The sequence below is a fragment of the Magallana gigas genome, chromosome 5 (genome assembly GCF_963853765.1).
Source record: "Magallana gigas chromosome 5, xbMagGiga1.1, whole genome shotgun sequence".
NCBI lineage: Eukaryota > Metazoa > Mollusca > Bivalvia > Ostreida > Ostreidae > Magallana > Magallana gigas.
This window is the reverse complement of record NC_088857.1, coordinates 23,232,210-23,258,961: the sequence shown is the minus strand read 5'-3', so window position 1 is coordinate 23,258,961 and position 26,752 is coordinate 23,232,210. Positions and strand designations below refer to the sequence as shown.

At 33.4% G+C, this 26,752-nt stretch overlaps 1 protein-coding gene across 2 annotated transcripts in view; it reads right to left on the bottom strand.

The window, feature by feature from the left end:
* Positions 1-3,212: 3,212 nt before the first annotated feature.
* LOC105342832 (myc box-dependent-interacting protein 1) overlaps positions 3,213-26,752 on the bottom strand; it is a 48,242-nt gene continuing 24,702 nt past the window's right edge. The window contains exons 9-14 of one of the 2 annotated variants that reach the window (XM_034478926.2): positions 24,481-24,578; positions 17,080-17,192; positions 14,095-14,228; positions 13,534-13,887; positions 10,972-11,073; positions 3,213-6,240 (exon numbers count right to left, since the gene is read on the bottom strand). In XM_034478926.2, the coding sequence (XP_034334817.2) occupies positions 6,160-6,240; positions 10,972-11,073; positions 13,534-13,887; positions 14,095-14,228; positions 17,080-17,192; positions 24,481-24,578 (882 nt within the window). In that variant the 3' untranslated portion in view covers positions 3,213-6,159. The remainder of the gene's footprint in view (positions 6,241-10,971; positions 11,074-13,533; positions 13,888-14,094; positions 14,229-17,079; positions 17,193-24,480; positions 24,579-26,752) is intronic. The other variant, XM_034478934.2, reaches the window with a different exon arrangement.

Sequence of the window (26,752 nt, the reverse complement as noted above, 5' to 3'; positions counted from 1 at the left end):
AACATTATGATTACAATTGTTAAGAATATCAATTTATATGTATTACGTAGAAGAAAACAAAACTCAGAAATGTAAACAAGAAGTATTCATATTCATACGTTACCCCCCTCCTTAGTCTTTTTCAGAAAATATAGGTCAATCTTCAATTGACCAATGAATATTGCTTATATTATTACATGTACAACAATTACTCTTTCGTGATTATTGTTCGTTAATTAACACACAATTTCCTCTGAGAGAGAATGTTAATTACTTGTGCATCTATGCTGTATGTATATAGGTATGTGATGCTGTTATCGAAGAAATGCAACTTTAATTCAAATGCTTCCCGGTTTCCCGGACCTTTTTTTTTTGGGGGGGGGGGGGGGAGGGGGTGACAGGGTGACAACTAGATAAGAAAGTAATAAACAACTCGTCTCGTTTGTAAGATGTAATGAAAATTCTAGATTTTTATCTATAACTCCTTAACTGCGTGTGTCATAGAATTCATAATATACATGCATGTATTTAATATATACATCGGTATCATTGTCTGAAACTGACAATAGCAAAATGATTGACCCCCGATACAGCTACTATTTCCCCATTGATAATCCAAGATATAAACTTTGTATGATATGTGGTGATAACGAACAGTGTAATCAAAATCAAAAGCCCAAAGGAAAAGTACAAAACAGGAGCAGAGCAAACACGGACCTTAAAAAAATTAGAGGTAGGATCAGGTGCCATAGAAGGGTAAGCATTCTCTGCTGACCGGTCATATCCTCAAATAATATAATGTAGATTTTATATTGCTAAAATTGTGACCCCAGGCCAATACTGAAGGCCTAAGAGGGGTTCAAAGTTAAACATAGAAATATATAGGGAAAATGTTTAAAAATCTTCTTCTTAAGAACCACAATGGTCTTATTTGTGATATCACTATACAAGTATCCTCAAATAATATAGATTCTAAATTGTTAAAATTGTGAACCCCGGACCAATATTAGGACCCTAAGAGGGTTTCAAAGTCTAACAAAGAAATATATATGAAAAATGTCTTTAAATCTTCTTCTCAAGAACTACAATGCTCCAATTTGTGATATTACCGGTATTCTGGAAGTATCATAAAAAAAGTAAATTCTAAATGGTTAAAATTGTGACCCCCGGACTAATACTGGGGCCCCTAGATGTGTTTAAAGTTTGTCATAGAAATAAATTCATTTAGTCAAATGTTTAAAAAATATAATAAAATGATACAAGGAACTGTTGTTCAGGTGAGCGATGTGGCCCATGGGCCTCCTGTTGTGATTGAGGATATTGCTGATATTAAAGCTGACATAAATTCAAAGGTGTCGGAACCGGGGGGCAAGGGGAGGGGCTTAGCTCCCCCCCTCATCTCTTTTGCAAAGTTAGACCTTACCATTAGGCACATAGCATCGATCATGGAAGGTTCAGCCCCCCCTTCCCCCCCCCCCCCTCCCACTTTTTCTGGCTGTTCAAAGATTTATAAGAGATTGTGGCAGATTCTTGTAATTCCAATTTTTACTGCCTAGACCAAATTCAACAGAACTGTTTATACATGTACGTTTGTTCAATAACTTAACTATATTAGTAATATCAATTTCTATGTACTTTCCATTCTAAACTACTATACAGTTGTAAATTGTTATACTTGGTAAGAACCTCGTAAGTTGTAAGAACTTGTGTTCGAACCATTTGTATATGTTTATACAATAAAATATGTTCAAACCAAACCACTTTTTCTCGCAACAAAGATAATAGTTCCTAAATTTACCTTGAAAAGATTGAAATATGAAGAAGTTTGAATCATAGGTACACAGCACCCCCCCCCCCCCCCGGATTAGGAATTTCATGATTTTGGGGGGAAAATGTTGGTAGGTAAGAATTTTTTTTGGAACTGTACTTCTCACCCCCCCCCCCCCCAACGGATTAGGATTTTCATAATTTTGAAAACAAGGTTTTTGTTGTTGTTTTTTTTTTTTTAATTGCTTATCAAGATTTCTGAGGATTAGTCTAGCCCCCCCCCCCCCCCCCCACTTTCAATTTGCTTCCGACGCCACTGAAATTCATCAAAAGCATTTGGTCGCCATATTAATTTTGATCGCTCCTCTACTGTCACTGGGGTATATATTATAATACCGGTTGAGAAAGTTAAGGTCGGTTGCTTTCTGATCGAGGCATTCAGGCTGCACGGACTTCTAAATGCATGATCTACACAATGTAGTAAAATGTTTGTAATAAATAATAAAGTAAATAACAATCAATAAAATACAAAATATATTTATTCTTTGAAAGAATTTCCAAGGTATCCGTAATATTTGGCACAGATAGTGCTACATTACTTCGCATGCACATCGAACACGTGTGTCGTTCATACAGAATGCATAAGGTCTGCGTCAATTTTAAAACCCTGGCGGCAGAAGATTCAACACAGTAGCTAAATGATAGTCAATCCAAAAAAGTACCAACGTAATATCGTTTCCATCCGTTCCTACAAAAACGCTCCGTTTCTAATCCATGCGATCATTGACATAGCTCGATCTGCCACAGTGTGTAGTTTTTAGCATGTGCGATGTTATATACACAGGAAAACGGTCTACACTTATCGAGGATTTCCGAAGTATCTGTGGCTGGATTTCAGTCTCTCTTGTTTCGTCATTCATTGGATATACCTTGCCAGCGAAGTGGCTGTCATATTATTTTTGTTCCAAACGTGTTTCAACACATCTTTTCGTCCAATGTAACGTGTTCGGGTGAATGAAATACCTGAATGCGGTGAAGCATGAATAGTGCTCTCGGCCTTATATAGGGGGTGTGTAGCGATGAGTAGAAAAATTAGAAATCTTCTTAACGTGGCGGTTTAAAAAGCCTATGTTTAGCAACATCCATAAACACCGAACCGAGTCTGTATTCATTGTTGAAGAATCAAAAATGACTTTTCTTTTCCCTTTTATGCACATCATTTAAAAGTTTCAAAGGGATGAGTAACGTTTGGTTGAATGTGATGGAGACCTAACTGTTTATTTACATAAGGTAGAAGTGAATCAAAAGCCCTTGTACATGCCATAATGCAATGCGCATTTTCTTAAATCACTCGCTAACCGTTTTAAATCATCTCAACAGTACTCAAATAATGATTCCTTATTCTTTCAATAGAACAAAGTTACAGTGTAGCTTAAGTAAGAAAACAAAAATACTCAAAGCATTTATTAATCTCATTTTTTTATTTTACGAATACAGGGTTATACCCAAATACAAGCAAAACATACGTAGGAATATATTGCAAATACATATATTAAATATAACTCTATTTGAGAAAAACGGCGTGTATATATACATAGAGTATAAACATAATAAAACGTCATGATGATGATGATCATCAACAGCACGCTATGTTTCCATTATTGTATGCAATACATGTAACAATGAAGGAATCATTTGAAAATCTGGGTTTAAAAATACCCAATTCAATATACATGTATAAAAATCAGCTGTATAATATTAGAATGTTTCCGTCACTGGTTAATCTGGAAGACAACATTATGTATAGGAATGTGTAATCAATTATTATGGAATGAATTATTCAAATTGCATTCTTTTTTATTTCAAAAGGTCTTTCTTCATCATACATTATCAAAACCAACAGGCTCTGCATCCGTTAAAAACTATGTATTAGCCAGAACTGGTTGAAATCAATAAAGAGAATGAAAAAAAATCTGTATTTCTTTCAATACTGAAACAAACCATTCAATTTTACATATCAAAATGTAGGACTCTTTACAAATAACAAGAACTCAAAGCATAAAACAAAACATAATTCATAAACAAAAAAGTAACAGATTACATCATTATGCATGTGACTTCCTAAATACTTGGCCATTAAAAAATTGACAAAGACTTTGCCCAAGCACAAAAACAGTCTTTGCAATCATTTTAAACTTACATGGTGAATAAAATCAGTTTGATTTTGATCAAAAGGTGGTTTGGTTTCAGATCTGAACAGTTTATAACAACAATATTTGCACTTTCACATAATCATACACAATGAAATATCTCTGAATTAATAACAGAAAATTCCATTAGTATAATACAAAATATATACCGACATATGCACACATGTAAATTCTTAAAATATATGTTTACTGTGCGTACCCATAAAAAACCTGAGTATTTGATGAAGTATAAGCACTTATCAGTGTTATAAAAATTTGAGTTTGTATTCTATATATTATTTATATACACACACAACAATCTACACTACTTCTCCTCAATGCAAGAACATGAATGTTTCTTTTTATCTTAATGTTTCTTATCTTTTTAATCAGATTTAATTAAATGAAAATTTTTATTCTCACCTGGTTTGTGTTCATAGGACAAGCAATATAAAGGAGTTAGAAAAGGTGTGAATTTAATACTACTACTTTTTGCAATTTCATATCATTAATATCGGCAGTAAATTCAAATTTCTACAAAAATCTTCTCAAATCAAAAATAATCCTGAACAAGTAATTAATATGGTGTTTTTGTTTTTTTGTAAAGACCATTTCAATTCAAACCTCATAAATGTGAGTCAAAATCGATATTGCTTTCGCACTGATGAATCATTATCACAAGCCACAGGTTTTATGTCCATTAATATACTCTACTGTCAAATTAGAATGGACACAAAACCTGTGGCTTGTGACGATGTCATGAATAAATGTCTTGAATTGTTTACACCAATCATAAGTAGTTTTGTCAGAAGACAGACAATATTCAATACACCAAAGAATAAAAACAGCCCTTGCATTTTTCCTGGCACTGTCATGACAGAAAAATCTTAAAATTTGTAGTTCAATAAAATACCAATGTATGAGATATAACTGCATGTCCACAGGATTCAGGAACATGTAGAACCAATATTTAATCTTATGAAGTGACTTATCTTGTTTTCAATAATTTTAGACTGACAACTATATTTATAGAAACTGTCATATAAGTATTATGATAGCTTTACAAGTTTTGAAACTCATATCTTACATACATATGTAACTAATAAAATACCACAGCCTTATATTGAATATATTTATCAATTATCATAGGGGGTATTGCAAGATAAAATATTATTTCAAATATCATAAAGAAAAAAATCACATATATTTCAAATTTACAAAGAAATCTATTCTTAATGAGTTATATTTGATTTTTAGATGGAAGAAATCATTTAGAAACCCTTAAACTATCTCATTCAAAGTATCTGAACTATCATCTACAATCAACTTAGAAGATGGAAGATAAAAAAAAAAGTAACTTATCTGCAGTTTTTGCAGAAAAATTGAAGGCTGGAGTACATATACATGTTCTTTTAATCAATACATTCTGAATACATCAAAATATTTTCAAATTGACTGTTTACAGTTTTGAATTTCAAAAAATATATTGCAATCTTTAAAATGCTGATTTGCTATAACTGTTCAATAACCAAACTATGTGATGTTTAACTTCTATAGTATTTCTCAATCTGTTTATCATAAGTAAAATGTGCATATTATTAAACTATGAATATCCTTTTTAAACAAAATATTATTTTTCAATGGATATATATATACATCAATTTTGTACACCCTTAACAAGGCCCTTTGTAATCAAACATGTTTGCTTTAGATTTAGCCCTTCCCTTAAAGTCCTGAATATTGTGTTCTTTGATTTACTAAGAGATAGATCTAATCATTTTCAATATCAACCCTTTTTTAATTTGCCCTCTCATAGAGCATTTACTGTAAAGATTGATGAATACTATAGTGTAGTATGTAGTACTGATAGTACAGTACGATTCTGTGCTTTATTAACAAGTGAAATTTGCATTGACAGTAAATTTGATCATTAACCTGGATGCCATTATTCTAAACAAATATACTTTCAAAAATCTTTGAAATGATAATCTATTCCAAAGAATTGACACTTGTGACATTTCATAAACACTTACTGTACAGTACACTGAAAACTACAGAGCACCATCATGGTCCTTCAATGCTGATTTTTTTCCCTTCAGATCAATTGTCAACTAATTAACATGTGGACAATTAAGACATGATTGATTTGACCAGAAATATTGTGACTTGAGTTCAACTGGAATGCTATAAAGATCTGGCTGATTCTGACTGAGTGCTGGAATGGCTAGAGTTTCTTGGTGAAGTTGAGAGGAAACACTCCTTTTGTCCCATCTCCTTTTTTCTGTCCCATGGCCCAACCATCATCCTGAAAAACAGATGAACATTACATCTTAATCCCTGCATTTTTAATTTGATTACTTCTTTTCTAACCTTATAAGTCAAGCTTTCTATAAAATACACCTGGCAGTGTACTGTGTACTGTGCACTAAATCATTATTTTTTAATAGTTGGATCAAACTCAGGTTGGTATTAATGGATTTTGTAAATAGTTACCTTTTATTGTCAATGATCATTTTCTAAGAAAATTGAAGGTAACTTCTATAATTTACAATTTCTTATGTTTAAAACAATCTTCTAAATCCTTAAAGCCCTGTGTTTCCATATACCTTAAGTTTGAAATTAGTGCTTTGAACAGCATATATCCTTATCATAGGCTAAATTTACCTTGAAAATTGAGAAGTTGGAAGTAATAGGAATACAAGCCCCCCCCCCCCCCCCCCCCCCCCCCCCCCCGGATTAGTAATTTCATGATTTTGGGGGGAAAAAAATTTTGGGTAGGTAAATTTCATGATTTTGGGAATTAGGTTTTTTCCTCAATATTTCTGAGGATTAGTCTTGCCCCCCCCCTCCCAACTTTCAATTTGCTTCCGACGCCAGTGCTTATAACACATGCCCCAGTAGAATATTAAAATGATTGACATTTAATAAAATTTCACTGGAAGTTTTAATCAGCTTTAACCACATGAAAACAGTATTGCCTATAAAAGCTATGATTTTTATACTATACAGGGAAATATTTGCCTCCGTTTTATTGTAATGTCATCTCCTGTGACGTTTTTAAACGTGTCCTCAAAGTCATCGCCTGTCAATGCCTTCCTTTCAAGCTGATTGTACAGAAGAAGCAAATCAACAATGCCATGTGCTCGCCATGCTTGTTTTAATCATGTGACAGACTATTTTTCCAGCGTTGACAGAGGTGTAAGCGAACCTTGTGTAGCACGACCTCTGCAGGCTTTGGTGAGAGAATGCAAATAAGCCACAAGAATCGTGCAGAACCTTTCTTTATTAAGCGCATTCTTCCTTTTACATAAACTTTAAAAAGGGCTGCAGTAATCAAACAAGACACTTGACAGGTACAAAAGACACGTGCAGTGATGCGTGACTTATTATGTCTGCCCAGTGCTGTCGGTAAATTACAGAGTTATTTGAGGGCTCAGAGTGTTTATAAAAGCTACCCATGAGTATCTCGCACGTAAAAAGGTGTGAAACTCAATTGACAGAAGCAGTCTTTCCATTATAGAAGTGGGGTACACTTAAAGAAATTGTTAAATTAACCGGACAATAATTAAGGACGGGTATTACAGAAATTGGGTTTTTTTTGGAAAAGCATTTTATTAGATATCAATGTAATTGTTTTTGAACAAAATATATTTTGAAAATGAAACCAAGATAAAAAAAAATTAATTTTTTTGTTTTGAGTCAATATACATGTACCAAGTACAAATATCCATGATCTGTATTTTGTAACATTCAATCAGGTTTGAGTTTTATGTTTTACAAATTTTTGCTTTCCGCGAATTCAACCTACCATGATTTGCTGCAAAAGGAACAAATTGGGATCTTTTCCAACCGCGATTTTTACCTGCCATACAGTACAACATTGGAAGATGAATAGATGATCATTGTGATCAAATAATGACATTGTGGAAGTACAGTGTAAAAAGATTGCAACAATCAGTAAACGGAAGACAGGGATTTTTAAAAAACAATGTTCTTTAACCTTTGCAATATGACTTTTTTCTCTCTCGCACATTTCTGGAAAAGTATTTTGATATGGTGTTATTCCACCAGTTGACACATTCTCACCTCAAATTTTCAGGTTTCAGATACAGTAGGTGGTGTTTGGTCTGCTTTTATATTATTATAAAGTGTAGCTATTTTTAGCAAAGCATACCGTGCAAGAAGCAAACTGCACCGTTCATAAAGTGTACCAAGCCAACCGTGCAACTGGTGAAGTAGCACTTTTCAGGGTCGGTACTTATGTTGGATTTCATTAAACAACACATAAAACATTGTGCCCTTGTTTTACCCTTCTTTTAAAAACAGCTCTTGAGATCAAGATAAAAACTTGATGGTCTCAGAATTTCTTCACTATCTTCGAATCAGCTGTGATTTGTTGACAGAATATAGCGGACACAGAATATCCACAGACTCCCAAGAAATCAATGTGCTAATGGCTTCTATATTTATAACTGGAGGTGTGCAGCAGAAATAAGTTCCAGAAGTTTACAAATAAAAGTGCTATATGATATTTACTGTTACATTTAGGATTGGCTTACAAGTTTCACATTGATCAATAGTTTAGAAATTGTTTCTCACATAATGACATAATGAACCTTCAATACCACAACTAAAAGTACATTTAAATATAATAAATTGAGTGTGATTGTTCCTTTCACAAGCAGCTGAATCTAAATATCAAATAGTGCACAAGGTACATAATTGTACAAAATATTTGCCAAAATAGGGATTGAAATCTCAACTTTTTTAACCACTCGCAAATTTTAGTGAGTGGAATTTTTTTTACTTGCAAAATTAAATTTTCACTCGCATTTTTTCTTTTCATAGAAATAATGTGAATAATTTTCATGAAAACTGGTTCTCTAGTAAATACTGATAACATCTTTAATTCCACATGTCTTGCTGTAGACACGTATGGGGGGGGGGGGGGGGGGAGGGGTGTTGAATTTTTACATAGGAAATAAATTTAATCATTCCCTTCTCAAATATATAAAGTGATATATAGTATTACTAATATGCAAGCATATTGACATTTGTTGATTCTCAGTTGTTTAGACTGTGGCCATAGATAATTCTTGGGCCACACAAGGGGTTCAAAGTTTGATGTAGGTTTATGCTTATATGAACAGTTGTTTGAGATCTTTTTTGAGAATGGTGATGCTCAATATGTGACATAACTATGAAATCATCTAGTAACAAAAGGGGCTCAACATTAGAACAAATTGTAGAAAATTTTGAAAATCTTTTAATGCAGGATCTAGCTATCTTACTCATTCATATTTTGGATATGACTTCATGAAGCTGATTTTATTATGTCTAGTGTTGCTCAGGTAAGCAATGTGGCCCATGGGCCTCTTGTTCTAATGATGCTGATAGACTAATAAATAATATTTTTTAAACTTCATCAGCATATATGTGTCATCTTATTGACCTTTAGTCATTTATTAATTGCTATGAACCAAAGGTTGTTGATTTTTCCATACCACTCAAGGTAAAGGACAATGTCATTTTAAACAGACATTAACTCTCTACAAAGATATGCTTTAATTAATAACATAATGACAAGTGTGATGCATACCCAGATGAATCATAGCCATTACCAACAATGGAAACCAACCAGTGACCATAAATGATGTATAAATATTACAAGACTTATTCAAAAATAATTCAGTTTATTTTAGCATGAAGTACATCTTTTTTTCATTAAATTTTTTTTCTTCTTAATTTTCTTTTCTGAAATGTTTACAGGTCCTGGTTTTGAGTTTGGGGTACTTTACTTCCTTTCCATAGATAGGGTTACTTATATTGCCATGGAAAAGTTGCCTGAAGATTTTTTTCTTGTTACAGATATTCTGTATATTAAAAAAACAGTACAGCGCATCTTATTAAAAAACTGCCATGAGAAAAAATTCTGTTCGGGTTGGGTATTTTTTGTACTAGTCATAAATGTATAAACTTTTAGAAATTACAATATTCTCCTTGAAATCAATCTTATTATTTCATTAAAATGAATAATTATTTATACCCCATAAATATATACATTGCAAAGTGTTACAGAATTCCCTCTTCTACACTATTATGCAAGCCCATTTACCATGTTTTAATACTATAAAACAAAACACATGCAGGGCTCATGAATATTCTCCTAGACAGGTTTGTAGTTAGAAACATGTCTTTTCTTATTCTCCCAGGTAATAATTGTTCAAAGTTTAAAAATATAATAACCAGAATTATTATTTTGTAAGTACAATATGTATTTTGTGTTTTCAATTTCAGCACAGTTGCTACACACTAAAGTAATTTAGTAAGTGAGGCTATGAGGCCCCTTGAGGTTTTATTTGACATATGTTAAAATGATCTGAAATTGGTAAACCATTTATAATTGATCGAGAAAGTGATGATGGGTTCTGTTTAGAGAGTCCCTTTTACCTTGTATTCCATGAAGACCATAGTTGGGGCAAATATTTCAGCAGTTTCAAATAAAGTCAATCAAAATCCATGTGGTACAAATAAACAATGTAAGATTAATTCAGTTTGTACCACCCTTCAAGTTTTGGAAGCTCATACATAATTACATTAACTAGTAGGTATTTTAGAAGGAATTTTTATGTACTTCAACTGTCAAAAACAATGTTATTTTTATTTCCTAATGATACAATGGGTAAATCTGAAGTAAAACACACATTTTTCAGCTGCACTGTCTCTTTAAGTAAGATAAAATTCTCTCTAGAATAAACTTAAGTATCGCCTCTGTAAAACTGGATAAATCTTAATTGATATTTTGATTACTTCTTAACAGCAATGTGTTTGCATGGCATCAATTTATTTCAGGGAAAAAATTCAAAAGATGCATTGCTAACATGATTGGCTCCTAAATTTCTTCAAATCTAATTATTTTGGATTTTGAAAAAAAAAATTCAATGATCTGAAAATTTGCAAATAATTGATTTCAATTTGCACAGTATATGTTGCTGATTCATTAAGAATCATCGACTGGTAACAAAGAGAGTCTTGCCTGTTCATCAGGGTTGTCAAAAGGAACTACATAAATGATCTCTCCAGCCTCAAACGACAACTCATCCTCATCTTCATTGCTGTATGGGTGTGTGGCCTGCACCTACAAGGAATCAAAACATGCCTTCAGCTCGTGCACTATGCCTCAACCAATATATATACTAGTTCTTAAAAAAATGCAACTATATTACATGCAAAGCAAAACAACTGACATTGCAATAAATATACCATCTGCTAAATGTGTGACAAATTCAATCTACTTATTGGATACATTTCTTGCTCTATATGTTCTGTTGGGTTATATTTTGGATCATAGCCTTAAACATGTGATTGAACTATCTTAATGCTTAACAGTGACAATTAAGTATTTTTGTTGGTTTCAACTGAACAGAAACATGGAGAACTTGACTAATAAACAAGGCAGTTCTCTACCGATCCCAGCTAGGGCCCAAAGTGTTTAGGATTTTTTATACGACTTTGCTATAACCTTAACCTTAGACCTATAAACATGGTTCAAGGTCACTGCACACCCTTTACCCTAGAGTGGGGCCTAACTACCATGGTAATCACTACTGATAGACTTATCACCAAACTTTCTTTTCTGGTAGAGGGCTTTAAGGACATCATAATCATGCATTTCGTTTTCTCAAATTTATCTGTATTTATATATGAATTTATATTCAGAGAAGATTTCTGAAACTTTGGCCTATTTTTGCTTATTTGGCCCTGCCATTGAGGCCCAAGGTAGTGGTATGGGGGTGGTATGGTCATAAGTTTCACAATACATATTCTCTTATCCTAGAGATGCTCCACACCAAAAATGGTACTAGTAACAATTGGCACTGTAGTAGTTTTTAAGAAGAAGTTAAAAATGTAAAATTGTTATTGCATGATGGACGACACACAGACGCATTTTAATTGACAGACGAAGACCAATTGCAATAGGTCACCTGAGTCACTAGGTGACCTAAAAAGTTACAATGTACAGTTATCACATCACAATAAAGCACTAACAGACAAACAGACAGAAGGAGAATATGTTAACAATACAGTACGAGCTTCAAAGAGCCCTTAAACATGTACAGTACCCGCAATGTTATTTTTTACAAGATAAATGATAGATTTAATAATTATAACAAAGCCAGGATTCACGCATGGTAGGATAGGATTAACGCACTATAGAACAGTATACACACACGATATGATAGGATTGATAAACATTAGGAAAGGATAAATGATATTCATGATAAAAGTACAATCGCATTAAACCATCTTCATGATTAATCTGATAATTGCAAAATTTGATAGAGAACATGTACAAATCAAGATACACGCAGAATTTATCCTAGATTCATTTACAGAATATACAAATTTAAAATGACAAGTTAAAACTCAAAAACTATGATCTTAAATAATCAGTAATTTATCCTTATTCTTTATATTGTTTTCATTACCAAACACCACAGCTGATCGGTGGGAACATCCCAGCCCAACATTAATTTGAAATTTCCAGTTTAATCAAAATAAAACTTTTGTTCTAAATAATTATAAATCTGTCAAACATATTTTTAAAAATGCATTAAATAATTAATGATATCACATACAGGCTAATATTTAGTATGCTCACGATAAAATAAATTGAAAAACTGTTAAAATTAAATGATAAAGCTAATAGGATTAACACACGATAGGATAGGATTAAAGCACAACTGAACAGCATGCAGGCTCGATACAATAAGATTGATACACTATATCATAGGATAGGACTGAAAAAAAATAATGTTGCGGGTACTGTACATATACAGTACCGATCAGACCCAACCTAACACCAGAGTAAATCCCAACTAAACCCCAGGTTTACTTGGGGTTTATTCTGGGCCTGCTTTTTGAAAATTTGTGTCCACTTAGGGTTTAGTCAGTATTTGCTTTTGGGGTCAACTGTACACACTGAAGTATGAAGCAGACCTGTACTTTATCCTACCATCTTACTGCCTGCAATTCCTGCCCCTTGTATATTTCAAATACACATGTAGCATCTGATTTTAGGGGTATACTTCTGATTGGGGTTTACTCCTGTGTCCACTATGGGTTTACTCTGGGTTTACTCTGGATCTAATCTAGCAAATCTGGAGTAAACCCGAAGTAAACCCAGAGTAAACCCGAAGTAAACCCCAAAAGTAAACCCAGGGTTTAGTTGGGGTTTACTTTCTGTTAGGTTGGGTCTGATCAGTACTGTATCACTTTGAAACAATTTAACAAGTAACAATTTTATATTAAATTCAATGTCTTCTTACAGTACGAATACAAAGAGTTCCAGTATAAAATGTCTGGAAACAAGCTTGAGAAACAAAAGGAACCAGTTCCTAAGGTATAACAACAAACACACCCATTTCCTTAAGAAGTGGGAAGGGGGGGGGGGGGGGGGGTTGTGATGTGTTTGACTCAAAGTATTGTCAGTTTCTCTACTGTGTGAACACACATCTGATGGCCAATTCAACATTCTGAATTGAATGTGACACGTTCACATGATAACACTTATTGGTGATAACATCTCACTACATACCTGATAGAGAACACCTTCTGGTAACTCCACTGGTTTGTTGGATGTGGGGACTTCATACAGGTTGCTGTCCTCATGTTCCTCCTCTTTCTCCTCCTCCTTCTCCTTGTTCTCTGCTTCTTTCTCCTCATCAGCTTTTACTTCCACTTTCTCCTCTTTTTCCCCTGGCATTTTACATGGAGGCGTGTCATATGCTGGTGAACCTAAGGGTGAGGAGGGTTCCTGCTTCTCTGGGGTGACAGGAACCTGGTCAGACTCCTCTGAGGGTGGTATGGGAGGGGGGTAGGTGGGAGCCAAGTCTTCAGAGTTCTGAGAGGCAGTCTCATCCAGTTCTCCATTCACCTTGCCATCACTACCCTGTGGAAGTTTCAATTATAATTCAAACTATTGGTACTACATGTAGTGGTCTTTTCCAAGTTTTTTTTTACCTGCTGATTTTTTTAAATATAAATTGAGTAATGTGAATGTAAATGTGCTAGTATGTCATATATAAGCATGCATATTTCTAACCATTGGAAAATCCTTGTCAATGAACTGAAAGAAAAACTCATTGAGCCTACAAACCTGACTCTGACTCAATATTTGCTGTGATGATTTCTCCTCCTTATTTATTGATTCCTTTTCATCTGCTTTTTCAACCTTTATTTCATTCAGTGGATCAGTCTTTTCTAGCTCACTGTTTTCATATACTGCATGGTCTGAAAAAAGATAAACAATCAGCTGCTTAAAAAACCAACATTTAAACTTTTACAAGTGACGATAATGAAGACTGCTATTTTTTTTTATTAACTCAGTAAAAGCTTTACACAGTTTTCCCTAATTCTTTGCCTAAGACTTTCATACATAGATGAACTACCGATAAAGGAAAAAAATCAAATATTCTTACTGGGACATGAAACAACAAAAAATTCATCATTATGTTGATATTGTTTTCCTGCACTCTAGAAAAGTAGTATATTTTTTGTGTAGTTATAAAGCCTCTTTCACAATTGGCGCACGAACCTGTTGCGATCGGGATTTATGAGCATGAGCTATTGCATATGTCGAACAAGCTCTCGCATTTGTTGCATGTGTTTTTTGGTTGCATTAAGTCTCCTCAGAATTGTTGACATGCACACTATTCAGATGCGACGGAATGCGATCCAAATTATTGCAATGCAACGCACAAACGCATGCATGAATGTTTTACAACGTTTTGTCTACCGCAAGAATGATGCATGAATTTTAAAGATGGTAAGATAAATCGCAGCTGTTTTTGTGTGTGTTGTGCGACCATGAGACTGTTGCTAAACGTCATACTTGCCAACCTCCAACATGTGAAAATCTGGTCATGACCAGATTTGGAAAGTAAAAAATCTGGTCATAGCGCATAACGACATTCACGACATATTTACCATGGCATGCATTTCATAGGTATATACAATAGAAATATGTGTTAAAACTTATGTGTAATACTTTATTGCAAAGAAGCATTTTAACTAACAGTTGCTGATTTTGAATTTTGTAAAGTGATCTGACACAGAAAATGGAAGGTTGTGTTCAGCTAAAAAAAAAATGCAAAAAGAGTTTCTGTTACATTAACCTTGCTTTTGAACTCTGTAAATTATGGCATGAAAGTTGTAAGTGACTTGGAAGACTTTTGTGTATTAAAAAGCATTCTATAACATGACTTAGGGTTTTTGAATGTTTAGTCAGATCATTTTGGGCACAAAATCCAATATTCAAATGTGCTTTACATAGAACACAAAAGCCTCGTTTTGTACTCGATTACTTTGTTTTACCTATGCGAATTTATTTTCCCAGATATGTTGATAGGTACAAAAATAACGTTTTCTTTTTGTTGGTTTTGACTCCGCTGGCCCCGATGAAGACCTTTTCTTATTGGAAGCCATCACACTTAATGATTTAAACCTTCGCTTAGTCAAAACAACTCACGATAATAATAACACTTAATGTGTCTGCCATCGGCATTGTTTACGCGTTACGTAAATCCAAGCTCAGCTTGGGTTCATTGCTGGAAGTCAAACGCGTAACGTAATTTAGGAACCAAATCCGGAAATCGGGAGATTTTCGGGTTGTTCGACAAAAATCGGGTGAAAAGCATGACCCGCCGGGTCATAAAAAATAATCGGGTGAAGGGTTGAAAAATCGGGTGTGACCCGACGAAATCGGGTCAGTTGGCAAGTATGCTAAACGAATCTCATGTAATCTTGCAACATTTTACTATCATTGCAAGATTTATCGGTTTCCGTTTCCATGCTTTGTCACTAGTATATACTGGATGCAGGGTTATTTGTTCATCATGTTATTTTCTCTTCTACTTACAGTTTTGCCTCCTCTTGACTTTGCCCCATTAATATTGTGGTAAAGAGAGATATTATGAAACATTAGAATTCACAGAGTATTAATCTGCTAACTGAAAAAAAGACTGAAAAGAGCATAAATAAAATGAGGGCAAAGAGTTCCGTTATACAGTATACACTGTATAAGCATATGCATATCTGTTGCAGGCCACAATTGACCTTGATTTTGGCTTTTGCTTTTGTTATTTTCTTGGGCGGCATCTTCTCTATTTCTCCTGAAGAGCGCCGAAATGTGCGGTATATATACACCCTCTGACTCATACGAGCATTTGTACAATGAAACGCATGATCGTACAAGTGCCGCTCATCCTATTGAATTGGTGCACGTTCAATCGTCGATTTTTTAGTCTTAAGTTCGATATTATCCATTATCATACAACACACACTTTCATTGTGCAAGAGTCGCATAAAGACACAAGACATATTGCAAGATTCAATGCCTTTACATGGCACAATGCTCGCTATGAATCGTGCCAGTTTCGTTACTTTTTCATATGCGATTTTTTTGGCAACAGTTTATGAACCATGTCTAATTTTATTTGGTCGCCTAAATATTTTTCTTCTCCTGCTTCTTCTCATGCGCCAATTTTGAAAGGGGCTTTACCCTCAGCTTTTGTGTCTTTGATTTCCAACATTCCAGTTTTCTATAGTCTGTCCCAAGATATCTTGGATTCACATTTTGCTTAATTGCAAATTTTAAATATTCTTCTAAAATTATAAATACCTCAGGGTTCAAACGATGTTCATTCAAAAGTATAAAAAATTTCCAAGATTTCTCAGTCGAAACGCCCCTGTTAGCGTATCAGGTTTCAATACAATGCTAAAAAATGTGATGTCTACGGAGATTTTGTATTGAACAAGCCCGGATGATAACTTTGAAAAATTGCGCGATGTATTCCGAGTGTATTCCGAATGGAGTAAAGATGTAAACATTCCCCATTATAAATCTCCGTAAGGAATCTGTTTTCGTTCCTGTGAATTTTTCTGAGTGACAGTTGATAATGTGTCAATGAAATTATCTTGGAAATTATCCCTTTCAACTATTACAAGTGCACTTCTTTCACATGGTATGTGTATTTTTTTTAAAAATCGTCCAAATGTGCTGCATAAATATCTTGGGACAGACTATAGAAGAGCAGTAGAATGAATTATCTTTACTGTGTCATTGTTTGTCCGATTGTCTTACCTGAAGTCGAGGTTTCCCCTTCCTCTACGTGTTCCTCTTTCACTGAGGTTGACGATGCTATGGGACTAGAGTCGTGTCCATTTTCCCCATGTACCTCAGGATGACCATTTACCCTACAAAATGGTCATTTAATTTTTTTATATTTAATCTTGTAAACTGTAAAGTTAGTTTGTACATGCAATGGCTTATCACCTTTAAAAAAATATTCTTAAAATACTTAAAAAGATGGTTAAAGTTTATTGATATGATTTTTTTTTTGTTTGGACATGTAGTATTTTAATTAGTCAAAAAAATTGTTTCACATCAGGTTTCTGTCTGGTTGAAACAGGAGCTTCCCAGATTTTATTCCTTTTTTTATAGTCCAAAAAAGTTGTTTTTTATAAGTATTTTTTTTTTTTTTACATCAATTTCCTCAATACTGGACTCTTTAAGGAAAGCAAATTGATATCATTAAACAAAAATTTCATTCAAAATCTGTCTCCTATGTATTTTAATGTTTTGAAAGTTATCTGTATTAATTAAATCTCATACCAATTTTTTAGTTAGATTTATGATTTGCACTTTTCCATTTTAGACCACAAGGCATTCACCAAGACATACAGTAATTTTTTAACAAATTAATCCACATTTCTTTCAAAACTTCTATAGTAAATTAAACCAGTGGGTTATCGTATTGAGTTACTGAAGGTGTGGCTAGAGTACAATACACTGCAAAACACAAGATAAAAATAACAAATGAACTTACACTTGCAAGTAATTTGAGAATCTAACAGGTTTGAAGAAAACAATCAGTTTGTTCATTTTCAGCAGAATCTTTCATTCCTATCTGGTGTGCAATTATTGTTTTTTATCACTATAACCATACCAATCACTAGTCCATTATTGCAACATGAAAACCGTATGTATTCAGACCTATACACAGGTCTGAATTCTATGGTACAATAAGGTAAAAAAAAAAAAAATAAGTAATCATTTGTATTAGTGACGTTTCTAGTGAAATATTTATTCTGGAAAAAAAATGATATTTTTTAAATTGAGCCTCAAGTTAATATAGACTAAGGAATGGGAAGTCAAGGTTATTTGAAAAGGGTCAAATGTTGGAAAATAATAAAATAGGTTCATTGCTTACAAAAATACACATCTTAGTGTGAATTTCTTTGAACATTTCATCAATATTTTTTTTTAAATTTTAACTAAATGCAAAACAAGATATTAATGTGAGCCGATGCTCAATAGCAATACAGTCCCCGAAACGTTCCACTTTCCCATTTTTCCGTGTGCTCAGCATGTACACACCATTTGATATTTTCACTTAGCACTCCACTCTGTTCACTCTCACCGTTCATAAAGAGTTCACTGTGCATTCACAAAGCGTAAACCTTGCATTCACTGTTCGTTCAGCGTTCAGTCCATTTTCATTTGTAACTCCAAAATGAAAGGATTGGCTTTTGCGAGTCACAACAAAATGAGAAAAGAATGTGTGCGTAAAGTAAGGAAACTTATATTACACATCAGAAACATCATTTAAATCAGAATTTAATCCATAAAATTTAAGGTACACATTCTTGAGCAAGTCTGTTTCTTGTTGTTTTTTTGTGACTACAAGAATTAATTACAAGAATTAATATCGTTGTTTTTTTTTATGCCACACCTATAAAGAAGTCATTTAATATACGTTTGAAATAATGTGAATAAATAATAAATTAAAAGCAGCAACGTTTCCTTTAAAATTAAAATTTTTTTAATTTAAAAAATTTAAAAGTATGCATTTACTGTGAAAATTTTAGGTTACAAAATACAGTGATACATTACTACACAATTAATATTTATTGCTTCATTGAAAGACTTCAGACATTTAAAAACAGAAGAATTCAATCAATGAATGATTCGACACATATTTTAATAGCCAAACTCAAAAAAAGATACAGGCATTGTATTAAATTTTGTGTAATTTTCACGATTCATATAATTCCTTCGCTGTCTGATCACAAATGTATCCATGCTCGACAATAAACTGAACAGATCAGATTAAGAAATGTAAACTAACTATAAAATGCATGTAAATTTAAACATTGATAATAAATCCAAATGATTGATTAATAAATGCGATGTTTTTTAATGATTTAAAAGGTAATTATAACTTCCCCTATTGTGATTACTTTAATGTATTAGTTATCGAAACAATTCTAAAAATTGTATGGATCCAAGCACTATTGAAATCGAACTCTAGTCTCGTTTAACTAGACGCTTGGCTGTCTCCGTTAATATCCGACAAGCAAGAGAGCCCCCTCTCTGCTTGTCGCAGATTTACGGAGACAGTCGAGCATCTGGTTGAACGAGACTATATTAACTCTGGCGTAGAAATACATGAGACTACAAAAATATCTAAATTGTTCGTAGAATATAAAATTCGACTATTTTCAAAGTGATTATTGATAAGTTTCCTTGAAAAACAATGCTTCAGCATACATTACATCAAATTTTTTTCTATTATTTTCAAGAACTTAGTCTTGTCAGCGGTGATGATTTTTGCTTAGGTCCAACACTGTTTCACTTTCGGTTTGCCAGAGTAACTGCATAGGAGAGTTGATTAAAATCAACTCCCAAAAAATCATGTAAATGTTTGTTTAAACAATAAATAAAAGTTCTTTATCTGCTTAAATCGTTATAATACATATATCTAATGAAAACGAAAATATAATCACTGATTTGTTTGTTTAAATTGTGTACACTCGCAAACAATTTAATATTTCCCATGCACAGGTATTTAAGTTACCTTGTTCTAAAGATTTTCGGTCTTATTTAATAATTAGACATTTTTGTTATTGAATTATTCAAATATTTGTTGATAAAATTATTATTGTCATAAATTTCGATAATTAAACTCTTATTCCTAAATATGAATTGTATGGTATAATATATGATAAAATAGATAGAATTAGCAGGATAAGAAGTAAGATACAGGATAGATGGTAAGACAGCATTGTTTTTTCAAATTTCACTATACAGTGGTAACAAATGTATTGTTTACAAGCCAATAAAATGTGCGTGTTTAATCTTGACATCATGTTTTGAACGTTTCCGTGCGCCGTGGTGACAAAACATGTTGTTTTTAAAAAGAGGTTACAAAAATGCCGTTTCATCAAATGGATTAAAACTTCACATATCAGCAGAATAAGTGTTGGTGCACAGATTAATGTGTTAGGTTTTACTTTCATGAAAAGTATATGATAGACAGCCACATTGTCTTCGTATTTTTTGATTGACCCTCGTAGAAGAACATTGACAGTTGTTAACATTGATTCTCTCTGTCGTCGTTATATACATTTAGTAAATATTTCCATAGTTCATTCCATCCTTTGTTCGGTCGAGTTCGTTTTGCATAATTTTATAATCAGCCTATATCAAGCATCTATTGTGTCTTGACACATAATTTTATTCATATTAGCAAGAGCGACACTTTGAATGAAAGCGGTCAAGCCTACCCATTCCCCCGTTTTCAACTAAACGATTATTTCCAACGTTCTTATTTCAAATCAGAATACGATACGTATTCCTATCTGGTATATTGTATAAAAATTTGTTTGAAATAAAATTTATTTAGACGCTTTAAAATTTAGAATATAAAAAAAATAAATCAATTATGTACTGTAAATTATGAAAATATTGGATGTGAAAATCGAAATCCTATGGAAGAAGGTAACAAATTCATCTGTATCCCGCATAATTAAATTGTACGTAAGGGAATTAGATTACATAAACAGTCAACTCGAAAATTTCGTGAAGTTTATGCATTGTCTTCATTTCTTTTACACTTAAGTTTCTTTAACTTATGATAGAAGTTAATATTTGTTACGGAGACAAAAAAATTAATTTGTGTGTAAATCCTATATATTTGTGTATGAATCTGTAAAATTGTTTACTTGCAAAATATAAAACAGTGCATGACTAAAGTACGCTCCACTTTAAAACACAAACATAAAGCAATACTAATTAAAGCAATACGTTTCCTCAATTCTAATCTTAAAAATTAATTTTGATTTTGCGTGTTTAATGGTGTAGAATCGTTCGGTTGCGTGTTTTATCGTTTTTGTTCGTGTATCGTGAAAATTCAGTAAGTTAGTGATCGTTCGTGTATCGATCCTGATCGTTCGTGTTTCAGAATCGTGCGTGTCGTTTGTCAACAATAACGTTGCTACCACTGTAGCAGCACTATATATGTAGTTTATTTGCTATTTTTTCCTGATTTGCAACGAAATATAATCAAAGGATAACTCCCAAGGCACTCTGAATAAATTGTTTATCTTGCATTTACAAAGCTTTAACTTTGAAAATTTGTTAGAAAATTTAGGCTAAAAATAAACAAAGTTGTCATTGAAGGGGAACGTGACATCTGATTGGTACAAAAAATAATCCCATAATATGGCATGCCTAAACAGATAGTTTTTTTAAATTTCAAGCATCTGCAATGAATAGTTGCTAAGAAAAATATGAAAGAAGTTTTGTTACGGACAGACAGACAGACGAACAGACAGCACTGTATATGTAGTTTATTTGCTATTTTTTCCTGATTAACAACAAAATATAATCAAAGGATAACTCCCAAGGCACTCCGAATAAATCGTTTATCTTGCATTTACAAAGCTTTAATATATCATTCATCGTGCATTCACCATTCACTTTGCGCTCTGTAAAACTTGCACTCTGTGTTCACTCTTCATTCACCATTTATTAGCGTTCAACAAATTCCGTTCAGCATGTGCTCATCATTCGCTCACCGTACGCTCAGTGTGCTCATCGTTCTGCGTCAAACGTTTTAGGGACTGTACTAACCCCCCCCCCCCCCCCCCCCCCCCCCCCCCCCCCCGATGTGAAAATGCAAAATAAGCATAGTCAACATTTAACAGGAAGTTGGAAGATTGGTACAAAAATGTATCCAAACGTATGACATGCCTAAACAAATAGTGTGTTAAATTTAAGGCATCTGCAATAAATAGTTGCTGAGAAATCTTTAATGAAAATTTGTTTGAAAATTTAGGCTAAAAATAAACAAAGTCGTCATTGAAGGGGAACGTGACATCCGATTGGTACAAAAAATAATCCCATAATATGGCATGCCTAAACAGATAGTTTTTTTTAAATTTCAAGCATCTGCAATGAATAGTTGCTAAGAAAAAAATGAAAGAAGTTTTTGTTACAGACAGACAGACAGACGAACAAACAGACACATAAGGGTAAAACAGTATACCCCCTTCTTCTTATTACTAGTGAGTGGTACTTGGTACATACAAGAGGCCAATAGGCCTAACGGTCACGTGAGTACCATAGCCCATACATAAACTTGTTGAGGAGTCTCATATATACATATATGCATTAAATTATAATATTGTAATGACGATCACCTAGCTCCCTGCCTGAAATCTTTTAAAAAGGACTATGAAACCTATCATTTTGACAAAAAACTTAAAGATCATAATAGAGTGCATAACCTGATAATGAAAAGGTGCAAGACTCTGATAGGAAATATTTTCCCATATTTGTTAACTTTAAAATTAGGTTTATGTGTATGTTTTCATAGATAAACTAAAACAACATGGCTAATACAAATGTTTTATTCAAAACAACCTCTCATCCCTCATCCCTAGGGGCCAGACAGAAACTCTCAACTTGTAAATAGGCAATTCAGCGACAAAATAAAACCCTTCACATATTCCAGCATTTCCATGCAACCATTGTAACTGCATCACCATCTTGGCATTAATTATACCAAAATCAGTTTTTAATGTACCACTTATCTGTGATTTTGGCTAGCCAATTATTACTTTACTATCAACAAGTCAATTTGTTTATTAATTAGAAAGTTAAAAAACGGGCTGTTTTGTTTTAAATAATAATGAGCAACAAAGGAAGATAACTCCATTATGAACAAGCAAGGACTGATAACTCTTTTTAACTGTTATCCCCCCTCTTCCCTTTTGAACTCTTTCAAACGCTTTTCAATGTTTTCACAATATCTTAACATTGATAGACAGCTTCATTCTATCTCTTTTCTAAATATGTAAATTTACTCATTCCTTTCATTGAAATTCCTGAGCAGAATAAAGTAATAAGACATGATCATTTTGTGCCCCCCCCCCCCAATTAAGTCATAACCCATACTCTAGGGGACATGAAATTTACAAATTTGGTAGAGGGCTTCCTGGTCTACAAAATTTTGAATTCAGTTTTCCTTACAAATCTGTCGGAGTGGAGAAATTGATTTTTAACATTGTATGCATGAACACTGTGACCATTTTGAGTCAAAACCCATATCCGAAGGGACTTGAAATTCACAATTTTTGTCGAGGGCTTCCTGGTCTACACAATTTTGAGTTCAGTCTTCCTTATATGTGTGGAAACACAAAAAAAGATTTTTAAACATTATTTGCATTAACACCATATGGCCCTAGGGCCTGGCCGGCCCTAGGGCCTGAACCAGACCCAGGGGCCATGAATTTCACAATTCGGGTAGAGGAGTTCATGGACATCATAACCATGCATTCAGTTTTTTCCACACAAGTGGGAGTAAAAAAGATTTTCTAGTAAGATTCAAGACATTTTCACTATATGGCTATATTGGTCCCACCCTAGGGCGTGGACCCCTGTCCCAGGGTCATGAATTTCACAATTTAGATAGAAGACTTCATGGACATTATAATTATGCATTTAGTTTTGAACAAATATATATTTGAGTAGAGTAGAGGATTTATTATGATCAATACATTTCAATATATGGCCCCACCCTAGGGCCTGAACTCCTGACCGAAGGACCAGTATTTGGAGCCAAAGCATTCACTATTTTCCTCACGTAAGGGAGAAGAGAAGATTTTAAAAAATTTAATTGGCTTTTTTTGCATATGTGGTACCACCTGTGGCGCCCCGGGGGTAGTAGAGCCATGAATTTCATAATGTAGATTTCTCTTACCATAAGGATGCTTTATACCAAAGATGATAAAAAATGGCCTTGTACTTATCAAGAAGAATTTAAAAATGTAAAATTGCTAACACACGATGCTGGACGAATACCAATGGCAATTAAGGTCACCTAAGTGACTCAGGTGACCTAAAATTGTAAAATTGTTAATGTACAACGCACGACAGTGGATGAAGACCAATTGCAATAGGTCACCTGACTTGGGTGACCTGAAAAGTAAAGTCAAGGTCATAGAAAAAGTTAAAACTATGACACGGTTGAATTTCTCTTACCCAAAGATATCCATGTTTATCAAGTTTGATGAAAAAAATCCCGAACAATATTAATGTGTGCGAGGCACTGAGCTAAATGATAAGTTTCACAGATGTACAGAAACAGATGGGCCTAGGGGACAGGCAACAAACACCAAAATGTTATAAAAGACTTACTCTCCAGGTACATGTGAACTAAGAGGTCGGGGCTGGAATTTCATCTGCTCACTGCTTTTGGCAAGTCTTTCTGCAATGCTGTTTATCTCGCTGCTCAGCTGAAGGCAAAAATAAAGCAAAATATAAAGTCATAAACAGGTTAGATAAATCAAATCATTCCTAATGGTTCAGACCCTGAAATGTGCCTCTACACCTTCAAAACAAACAGTACCATTCCATGCACATGAACCGTACCATTCACAAAATCTAAGCCCTACTGTGCAAAAAAATCATTTATACCCATTTCATAGACCTTCACTTCACTAATCCTTTGTTTATAGTTAGGCTGTCAAAGGTGAATTCTATGTTTAATGTTACTTGAGCGCATAGGTTTAGGAGAAATTGTGTTTTAAAACAAATAAACAAACCCCTTTTTTGATTTCAGGTGAAATAACACATCATCACAAAATGGCTGACCTCTGATCGAAACTACGTTTTCGTATTATTAAAAAGATTTTATTGCATGACGCCAATATGTAACTTACTCCATAGCCGAGTGGATAAAGTGTCATGCCTGTGGTCCATACATTCTGAGTTCGAATCCCACAGGGGCTTTTGTTGTTACTTACATTGAATTTATTTTAGATATTCATTTTTTATCCCAAAACTACAAGTTTTTTGCCTATTTGATATATGTACAGTTTATTTATCACTATATCTTTCATAATAAAATGATTTACTGTTAATTTGAGTGACTTTTTCCAGGTGCGTTATTCCACCTTAAGTTTTTTTGGTTTGATTTTACTAAAATGCTGTAATCTGTAGAAATTTGAACTGTTCAGAGCTATTTATCAGATACTCAGTGGGATTGTGAGGAAAGGTCACATGGATATTCATGAATACTGTAGTGTGTACATGTAGTTGACACAATATCGAATCTTAAATGTTAAAAAATTGTTTGATAATCATATGTTCATTTCATACAGTATTGTAAGATACAATGTTTATCAAAACACTAATACAAAATATGATATTCCATCCTTTGATACTATACAATATTGTGTCATATTACATTTTATCTGATACAATATAATACTGTAACATATAATGATACAATATGATATTGTAACACATATGACATCATATCAGTCTCTGTTGCACATCTAAAATGTCCAAAAATGGATATCCATGAATCCAGCCCTGATACAAATTTGTTTGCAAAAAAGATTCAAAGCAGTATTATCTTGGTGAATTTGCAGGATCAGATAATTTTGTGTTTTGTGTCATCAGGTTAAACATTAATTTTCATAATTTGTTTTGATTATAGGGTTGTACAGTGACAGAAAATAATGATTTTGTGATATTTAGCTTGTCAAAATGAACCGTAATTAACCATGAGAAGAAGTTTTGCCACTCGATCCAGTTTTGAAATTATAGTTAGTGATAAGTGTACCAAGTTGTTTTCCTACTCATCCACGAAATTACATCACCAAGAATAAGCAAAACCCCCACAACCCACAAAAACTGGCCCCCATGAAATTAAATGATTCCACAGAATATGCTCATATGTATACATTGTAATATTCTCCGATAGTTTTAATTATTAACTTAACAACTTGTTATTTATTATCAAAGCTTGCATCCACACAACATCAGGAGTCCTGTCATTGTGGCAAAGCTAGGGAACATATATTTTTTATTTCTTTAACATCGAACCTATCTTAATTACTAATGCCCTGTAAATTGTCAACACAAGCTGGAAACACGTATAAATAAAATAAAATAATTTTTTAGCAAAATTATTGAGGCAGCTACCCCCGCCTCTGCTGCCCCTGTTCTAAAGCCCTTGCTGTTAAAGGAAATATGAGAGGCAAGTAAGGTGGTGAATCAGTAGTAAAATATCTATTTATAATAATTTTTTGATATGATAATTTTCACAGAATATTTTCCTATATAAGTTTAATAAATCCAAAACTATGTGCAACTTTTTAAGCGCAATAAATATACATTTTTTTGTATGGATGGTATGGTTTGTCAACACGAAATTTACTGTTGAGCTACAGTTCTGCAGCTAGTTTTTCAGTAATTTAATTTTTTTTTTTTACAATGTCACTAATGTGTTGTAATCTTTATCTATTCTTCATGCTGCCACCTCAGTGTTTCGTACTTTTGAATTTCTCTCAGTTTTTGCAATACGTGTTGTGATGGCGTCAATATACAGGACAATGAGGTAAATCAACAATATGTCAGAATTCACAATAAATGCATGGCTTACCTAGCAATCCCTCGAGTT